The sequence below is a fragment of the Cryptomeria japonica genome, chromosome 10 (assembly GCF_030272615.1).
Source record: "Cryptomeria japonica chromosome 10, Sugi_1.0, whole genome shotgun sequence".
Lineage (NCBI taxonomy): Eukaryota > Viridiplantae > Streptophyta > Pinopsida > Cupressales > Cupressaceae > Cryptomeria > Cryptomeria japonica.
In genome coordinates, this window is record NC_081414.1 from 268,157,896 (window position 1) to 268,167,605 (window position 9,710).

The 9,710-nt window shown below is 37.4% G+C and overlaps 1 protein-coding gene across 1 annotated transcript; it reads left to right on the forward strand.

Moving 5' to 3' along the window:
* The first annotated feature begins 750 nt into the window (after positions 1 to 750).
* On the forward strand, positions 751 to 2,656 carry LOC131039140 (cytochrome P450 750A1). The gene is made up of 2 exons (XM_057971809.2): positions 751 to 1,779; positions 1,869 to 2,656. The coding sequence occupies exons 1-2, from the start codon at positions 766 to 768 to the stop codon at positions 2,478 to 2,480; spliced, it is 1,626 nt and encodes a 541-aa protein (XP_057827792.2). The 5' UTR covers positions 751 to 765; the 3' UTR covers positions 2,481 to 2,656.
* The last annotated feature ends 7,054 nt before the right edge of the window (positions 2,657 to 9,710 follow it).

A 9,710-nucleotide genomic window follows, 5' to 3' on the forward strand; every position in this document is an offset into this window, starting at 1 on the left:
ACAAATATTATTATAAACAATAATTAATATATAAAAATGATTTTCTTTTTTAATTCAATTTTGAGAGATACATATCTTTTCAAATTGAATATTTATATCCTTAATGAGAACAATAAAAGGTGTACAATATGACTGACTGTTCCACGTTAGAAAATAAAAAAGTCTATCTTCAAGATTAAAATTAAGATAACAAAAGAGACATTAAGATTACATTCAATAGATCCCTTGATAAATATCAATGTAACCGACAAAACGACTCTTTTATTCATTACCAATTTACAAAAATGTAATTTTGGGGCTTCGGCCCTAGCTCACCCAGTCGTGGATCGCAACTTAAGGCGTGGGTATGCTCCCCATGGTCTTGAGTTCGAGTCCCCGGCTGTGTTAACTCTGTGTGTGTTGCTACCTTGTGAGCGGGTTGTACACACTGGGGGATTAGTCTTGCTTCGGCAAGGACACCTCCAGATTCCACGATAGTGAATATAAAAAAAAAAATGTAATTTTGTTGGCCCCATAACCAACACCCATTACACAAACTTATGTCGTGGAACGACCTCATCACGACGACCGACAGTGTCGACCCAGTGTTTCACGGGGTTAAGTGAAGAACATCTTGAAGAATAAAAAAGCAAAACATCTTTTCAAATGAAAGATACAAAACAAAAGTGTCATTTTCATATCAGTGTACAAGGCAATGACAGCCTGTTTATTTTCGTATCCGTCCATCTGCCCATCTTTCACTGCTTGTGGAACAGAAAGATTCACATGGCAAACATTTCATGCCCTAATAATTACAGGGCACATGTAGCAGCAGTTCCTTTATATAAAGTTTTCCCTCCCCAGCAAAGTAAAGCAGTAGTCTGCCTTTCTAGGTTTCCTTTAAAAATGGATCTCAATATGAGTGTTTCAGCAATAGGACTCACAATCTTTTTGTTTACTGTTCTGCTGTCGTTTCTATTAGGATGGGCGAGAAAAAACAATGGGAGATTATCTTTGCCAGGACCATTTGCGCTGCCCATCATAGGAAACCTCCATCAGCTGGGAGCTCTTCCTCACCGCGGTCTGCAGAGGCTGGCTGAGAAACATGGGCCAATCATGTTGGTGAAGATGGGTTCTGTTCCCGTTGTGGTTGCGTCTTCTTCTCAGGCGGCCAAGCAGTTTCTGAAAACCCATGACTTGAATTTTGCCAGCAGGCCGGCTACTGTCGCTGGAAAATACTTGTTTTACAATCGCAAGGACCTCGTGTTTGCCCCCTACGGAGCTTATTGGCGAAATATAAGAAAGATTTGCATGATGGAGCTCCTGAGTGCCCAGAGAGTCGAGTCCTTCAAAGGTGTGCGGGACGAAGAGGCGTTTGCGATGGTCCGATCGATCTGGGAGAAGAGTGAGCAGGGCAGAAAGGGCGTAGATGTCAGCCACAGCGTTGCCTGCTATACCTCCGACTTGATGTGGCGGATATTGACGGGGAGAACAAATGCCGACCGCCTCTCTGGCGGCACAACGTTTGAGGAACTGGTTTGGGAGGGTAATGAGTTGATGGGTGCTGTCAATATTGGCGATTTCATTCCTTGTTTGGAGCTGCTGGACTTGCAGGGGCTGAGACGACGCACGGAGAATGTCCACCAGCGGTTGGACGCCGTCTTTGACAAAATAATAGATGAACATGTGAAGCGCAAGGGGAGGCGCGGCGTGAAGGAGGAAGATGAGCGACAGAAGGATCTGGTTGACGTGCTTGTGGACATGGAAATCACAGTAGAAGAAAAGAAGGCTATCCTTATGGTAAGTACTAATTTTTATTATATGTTAGTGTGGTGGTCGCATTACTTTGTATTGATTATATGTGATTTGATTTATTTATGTGTTTATAGGATATGTTTCTTGCGGCAATTGAGTCATCTGCATCTACAGTGGAATGGGCAATGAGTGAGCTATTGAGAAACTTACATGTGATGAAAAAATTGCAAGAAGAAATTGATTTTATATTAAAAAAAGATGAGAAACTAACATCTTCTCATATTGTAAGCATGGAATACTTGCATTGTGTGGTGAAAGAGACATTGAGATTATATCCAATAGGTCCTTTGCTCATTCCTCATGAGTCTACTAAAGATAGTATTGTGGAAGGACCTCATCATGACTATTTCATACCAGCAAAAACAAGGCTTATTATTAATGCTTGGGCAATAGGAAGGGATCCAAAAGTATGGAAAGATCCCTTGGAATTTAGACCTGAGAGATTTATGGGTAAAAATTCTGATATGATAATAGATCCAGAATTAAGCATGATTCCTTTTGGGGCAGGAAGGAGAAGTTGCCCCGGTGCTTCCATGGCCATTGCCAATATGAAGATTGCATTACTATATCTCGTTCACTACTTCAATTGGAAATGTGAAGGGGAGTTAGACATGGAAGAATCTTTTGGAATCACCATTCCCAGAAAAGTGCATCTATTTGCTATTCCAACTTGGAGGTTAAAGTGAATGAACAATTCTACCTTAAAATTTAGTCACTATACAAAATGTTCATTACCTTTTCACTCAAATTATGTAAAACTTAATTCTTATAAATAAATATTCTTCTCATTATGAGATGAATACAAAATGTATATATATTACAATAAGTTTGATTTCAATATTTCCAGTATTTTAATTCTTCATATCTGTTTTACTTCTTATTTTCTATTATTGTTTTTTATTATAGTAATTTAATTAGAATATATTATTAAAAAAAATTATAATTTTTAAGTTCATTGTGTTTTTGCTTTTAGTGATATTTTTTATTATTTGAATGAGAAGTATGAATTAGGAAACTTGAACCTTGTTTAATGAGAGATTTTTAAACAAAATAAAATTGTTCTCTATCTAGAACATTAAGAATTATTTTAATAGATTTTCCTATTGATAAGATGATCAAAAACTTGTTCATAATCTAATTAAATATCTCTTGTTCTCCTTGATTTTAATAAAGAAAGGGAAGAAAAAATCATAGTGTCATCTACAAATTCTTGATGAGTGATAGCATAAGCTATAGAAGAAGTTATAAGGCCATATAAAGAAGCCTTATTTTTAATAGATATTATACATCTTCCAAAATATGATGAACAAGTAGGTAGGCAAATAATCCCCTTGATGAAGACCCTAAAAAGAAGAGAAAAACACTTTTTAGATCCATTAACAAGGATACAAAAAGAGATATCAGTAGCATGGGAGCAACACTCAATGTAGTAATATTCAAATACCAAGTAGTAACCTATACACTATGAAGTTGTGAATATATTAGGTTTCAATTGCTCTTCTAAAGAATATGCTATGAAGATGGTAACAAAAATAATAAATTAATTTTTTTTATAGAGAAGGCTGCACTAAAAATTATGTATCTTTACTCATTATAATGAGAGTAGATGTAGTTGGGACTCTTCCTTTTTCTTGATAATTGTGTATGGATTGTAGTTTGCTAACCGATATCTTGTTTCTTAGTAGTAGAGAGGTTTCTAATATGAGACTTGTTTCAAATCAACTAATTATACATATAATTCCATATATTCTAATTACCTTTATACATTATAAAAATATAATACCTATTATATAGGTGATGAATAGATTAATTAAATTAATTAGCATGACTATCTACATATGATGATAAATTAGTGATAAGCCAAGAAAATTTACAATTAGTAAACAAAATTTTAATTTCCAGGCATGAAAATATCATTGTGCTTAGCTTCTAGTATCAATTGTATGAGTTTATTTCCTTTACATTTTGGATCAAACTCCATGATTCATCATAGGAATTCAACCTGAAATGTCAAGTAAATAGACTCACACAGTTGATACCATAACCTAAGCACAATAGCATTATGGACTATGGAAATCATATGACTACAATCACATGTGAAAATATCTAAATTGATTGTTTCTATTGGTTAGGAATTCTTGGTCTTAGAGAAAGAGCACCAATAGCCATTATTGCTAACTTCACACACCTTAAGCTCCTAAATGGTACATCAAATTTGACAGTTTTTTTGGTTGTAGACACTTAATTTCTTATAGCTATTATTATGGTTACTGGGTAGTAAAGACAAACTTTGTGGGATCAATTATGCATGCTAGGGTTAAAAAGCTGTCATTTCAAAGTGTTGTCTAAAACATATTCCCTATTACCCCACTATATGTTCGCTTTAACCAAAAAAATGCAGAATTGATCCAATATTTATATACAAATGTCCAAATAATTGTGCACTTTTGGTATGAGTAAAGTTGAACAATTGGTACTAATTACTAACATTTTTCCAGCTCTTGGATATACAAATACAAAGTGATTGGGTCATTGGATGATTTTTTAGTGAACCTTTAATTAGTGAAAACCAATGAACTTTAACTCGAATATGAACAGTAACTCCACCCCTTCTTCTGATATTTTGAATAATGTAAAAATGATTGATCTCAAACAATAAATATTTTTAATAACCGTCCATAAGATCAAACATCCTAAGACCCACAAATATTTGATGATATCTCCTTGAGAGTGAAAGGATGTACAAACATCCACATCGCAACACTGTCAATAAAGAAAAGATTGGTGGGTTGCAAGTTGCATCCTTTACTTGTACAGCAAAATTAAATGGGCACTGGCTATCCCGCTAGTAGATCTCCCCTACTTAACTTCCTTTATGCCTTCCTATCGTCTGCAATGTCTGGAAACTCCTATTGCACGGATATGGATCCACACCTCGGGAAACGATGGGCATCGTCATGCCCCCACATCTATCATGTTTTCTTGGGCTTGTTGTTGCTGTCATTTTCTCTCTCCCTGTTGGTGTTTTTGCCATCGAAAAGGGCAAGAGGAGGATAGCCCCTGCCCACATCTGTCGTGTTTTCTTGGGCTTGTCGTTGCTGTCATTTTATCCCTCCCTGTTGGTGTTTTTGCCATCAGAAAGGGTAAGAGGAGGATGGCCCCTGCAACCCTGCGGGGTCGAGGGATCTACTTTTCAAATTCTCTACAGGGTGCGTTTATCTTTGCAGGGAATTTGGGGAGGGGGCTTCAGTCCTGTGGGGATGCGGGGTCTTCTTTTTTTAAAATAATAACAATATTGAAAGGCTAAATGAATCCAACCACAAAACCCTAGCCTAACAATCAACAAAGATCCACCATAACATATGAAGATTACCTAAGACAATGCAAATCACATGAAATCACAAAGATTATACCATCACATGTCCAATAGGGTTTTGATCTCCATTCTTCCTATCTCCATTGATCTTGCTTGATATATATTTGCTCTCAGATTTTATGTGCACAAGAGCTCAACAAAGAACGGAATGTGGTTGCAAGTAGGATCGTAATGTAGTCAAGTCCTCCAAATTGTCGATTAGGGTTTGATAATGAAGGAAGCATCTCCTTAAATAGAAGACACAATAAGAAATGGAGGGATAAGATTGAGAGGTGTAAAAAAGGAGGTCGGCTAGGATTAGAGGATAGGTAGAAGAAATAATAAAATAATGAAAGGGGTAGGTAGTGTATGAATTAAGAGATGAATGACATGTGTCATGGGTAGAAAAGGTTAATGAATTAATTAAATAAATAAAGATTTATTTAATTAATAGAAGAAGTAGGATAATTAAATAAATAAGATATTTATTTAATTTAGGAAAAGGATAATTTAAATAAATAAATGTATTTATTTAAATGAGAAATAAGGCTAGAAGAGGATAAATGAATTAATTAAATAAATAAGGATTTATTTAATTAATAGAAGAATTAAGCTTAGATAATTAAATAAATAAAATATTTATTTAATTAGACATGACAATTTTGGGTGTCTACATTTTGCCCCTCTTTGAGACAATGCGGCTTGTCGCGTTGTTTCAAAGAAGATAAGATGAACTGATACAAAGTTGCCCCAAGATGGGAATGATATGCGCCCTCGAGAGATTGGATGAAAATGTCTGAAAAGATCGCAGACAATCTCTCGATAAGAAAGAAAGGCGAGAATAGACTGACCGGATAAAGTGACAAAGTCACAAGATAATGAAGTCTAACTTGGGAAACGAGGGCTAGGGCAGTCTATAAGATAGACCACGAGGGAAAGACATCCTCATTGTCATCTACACCTCCAAGAGATTAGAGTGTAGAGAGAGAAAAGAGCAGCAGCAGTCAGCAGCGATGGCTTTGGTTCACAGATTCAATCGCGTTCGCCGATTCCAGAGGCCAGCAGAGGCAGGAGAGCCAGTAAGTACCACCAAGCCTCCTTGTACTTTGACGCATTTAATTTTGTCATTAATGCATGCTAGGTAATGTAATAAATGTGCATTTATGTCAGGAAAGCGCGTTTGTGTCCAAAAATGTGAATTTTTGTCTTCTAGGTCAAATCGGCAGTTCTGTGATGAACATACGCTGTCGATTGGATATGCTGCTGAGAGGATACACTCAAGCAGGTCCTCTAGGAAGACTAGGATAGATCAAGGCACTTTGTGATGAACAGTGAGTACCAAGATAGAGTACTTTGTGATGAACAGGGAGTACTGAAATATGAGCAGCACTTTGTGATGAACAGGGAGTGCTGATGTGAGTAACACTTTGTGATGAACAGGGAGTGTCACACACGTAGTACTTTGTGATGAACAGTGAGTACCACTAGGATAAATAGCAACACTTTGTGATGAACAGTGAGTGTCACTAGGGTAGATAGCCATATGCATTTAGATAGCGAGTAGCATTTTGTGATGAATAGTGAATGCCACGATGACTGACATGATTGAGTTGCTTGACTGCAGGAGTATTTGCCTATGCTAGAGTCACGGGAGAGATTCCCATCAACTCAGAGGTTGCAACCTGAGTTGACAGCCGAGGACCGAGCTGCGATTGAGGTTATGGGTTTGTGACATGTGCTATATGTGCCTGAGTTTCGGGCGAACATGGGACTGCTGACTGCGCTAGCAGAGAGATGGCACTCTGAGACATGTACATTCCATTTGCTGATGGGGGAGATGACAGTCACCCTAGAGGATGTATACAGGATTCTGTGGATACCGATCAATGGGGAGCTCATTCTGTACGATCGAGACGGAGATAGGGATGCCCTTAAACGAGTGTTCTAGGATCCGGGATTGGAGATGAGGGTGGGACAAGTGGCATGGGATACCATGACATGGACAGGATTAGCACTACCAACAGTGTTGGCAGGAGTTATCAGTGGGTTCCTTTGTATCAGTTTTGTACCATTTTGTATGATGATGTAGACACCTGCGGGTGATTGTAGCCATATGATTTTGACATCATTGTATCATGACATTTTATATATCTATATATATGAGATGATTCATCTTTGCGGTAGCTATATGCATGTGTACCTATGTGATGAGATGTTCTTATGTGATGCTTATGATATGGCTACAAATATGTCTATGATGCAATGCAATATATTTTGTTCTTTTATTTTTGTTCGTTTATGTTTTATATGTGTATGCATGATGCAAATGTGAATGTAAGTAATGCAGATGAATATGATAATGCAAATGTAAATTGTGCTAACAGGTGTTGTGTGCAGGATGTGATGTAGTTGTGATATCTATATGTATGTATGAAATGCTTATATGTGGTAATGCAGGTGCACCTACATGAAATGCAAATGTTTTTGGTGTGTCATTATACTCAGTCATGTGATAGCAGGCTACGCGGACTCGAGAAGGATGATGGAAGTCAATCAAGAAAGGGGGATGGAAGATAGAAGATATGAAAGTGAAAGAGCTTCTTGTGCGTTATCATCATTGAGCTTTATTATGGCAAAATAGGTTATGACAAACGAGGCATATGTTCGACCTAGAAAGTCATTGTACCTGTTTGCATGGAGATAAGACAGTCACAAACAAGGAATGCCCCAGTTCACACTAGACTCACAGTGTCCTCATAGCATTACTAAGAAACAATCCACAGACAACAAATACAAATAGGTGATGATACCCCATCCTCGCCTTTCTAGTCAAAGACATCCTGGAGATAGACTCTCTAGTCAGAGACATCCCGGAAAAGCTAAAAGACATGTCACCAAAAGATAAAATCAAAAGAAAACCAAGACTCGACACCAACATCCACTATAGTCCTCAATTTTAGTGTCTCTTGTCACTTGTACAAGTCTTATTTGATTGTGGTCACAATTTTTACTTTCACAAAAAGGATAGATAGCACTGAACCATAATGTTGTCTGAGTCTATTGAAAGATTTGATTTGTTGAAGCCCATTGTTGTTGCTGTGTCTCATCTGAAACTGACTGAATCCATGAAACTGATACTTTATTGCGGAGAAGATGAAACTTTATTGCGAACTGGCGATGCAAATGTTGCTTTATTGCGGATTGTGCGCGGATAGACTGAAGGAAGCTGGAAGAAACTATACTCCTCGAAACATGTGATGTTCTTAGTTCCACACCCATCAATAGATGTAGGATTTGCCTTAGCCACAGATAGGATCTGATTTATTATGAATGGAAAGGGGTGAAAAGGGAGGTTTATTATGAATGGCTAACCAATCTTAGGCAGATTAATAACAAGCCATGATGGGAATGGGTAAGTTTATTGTGGATGAATAGGTTGTGAGTGTGTGAAAAGTGAAAGAATGAAAGTGAATCCTAAAGGAGGGAGGAGCAATGTCTCTACGCATGGCGCTGGTGACCCAGTTTTCACCATGGTACTTGCCCAGGGTGCCACCGAAGTGGTTTTCACCGTTGGACGAAATTATTTCTCTTTACTTTTTTTTTTGTGTCACAAGGCGCCTGCTTGCCAGGTTTTCACCAAGTAACGATTTTTTTTGTTTTATAAATTTTTTTGTATTTTTGAAATTTTTTGATTTTTTTGTATTTTTGAATTAGGATATTCTAAAGAGCTATGTGTAGAACTTGCAAAGGTGCATGTTGTTGACAGAATCCTCCAAAGGTTCACCTTCTGTAGTTGAGAGTTGATAAGCACCAGATCCATATGTTGCTGTAATAATGTAGGGACCAAGCCAGTTTGGTTCGAACTTGCCCTTCTTCTCTCTGTCTTGCTGATTTTTGGGATTTTCTCTGAGAACCAAGTCACCTACCTCAAATGTGTGAGGCTTTACCTTGTGATTGTAGTTGCATTGTTCCTTGACTGAATGATGTGTAGCTTGATTGAATGTCTTCCTCGATGAAGGAACTAAGATAGAATTACTAGTGTGTGGACTACGTAGGCCCGTATGCTTGTCACCTAAAGAAGTTTGGGCATCACTGATAACAAAGTCCTTTGAGGAAGTTCCATTAAAGGTCCATGATGTATCGCTAGAAGGGAATGGATGTGTGGAACAAGTGGATGAGTTATGAAGGCTTATGACTGTGAAAAGAAGTGAAAGTAGGATAGCATGATGGAGACTTAGGATCAACAAGTGTTCTTTTTTACTTGAAATTGTAGAACTTTTGCCCCCAGTTATTTTGATATTAGGGGAGATCAACTCTTGCTCTTTTTGGTTTATAGGATTTTTATCCTTTACTTTGATTTTTGCAGAGTCCAGTAGCTTTTGATTTTGATTTGGACTAAAGGACTTTTCTTTATTTTTGACTTTTAGATTTTTCCTTTCAAAGTTTGTTTTTTGACCCCCAATGAGTAAGGGCTTTTGTAATTCTTGTTGATCCAAGTCTGGAAGTGGAGTGGAAATGGAATGAATGGATGATATGGTAAAGCTATGTGAGTTATCAAGAG

Bases quoted from the DNA above. Each gene is read 5' to 3' on its own strand.
- LOC131039140 (XM_057971809.2), top strand. From the start codon at position 766: ATGGCAAACATTTCATGCCCTAATAATTACAGGGCACATGTAGCAGCA. The intron at 1,780-1,868 runs GTAAGTACTAAT...ATGTGTTTATAG, and splicing joins AAAAGAAGGCTATCCTTATG to GATATGTTTCTTGCGGCAAT.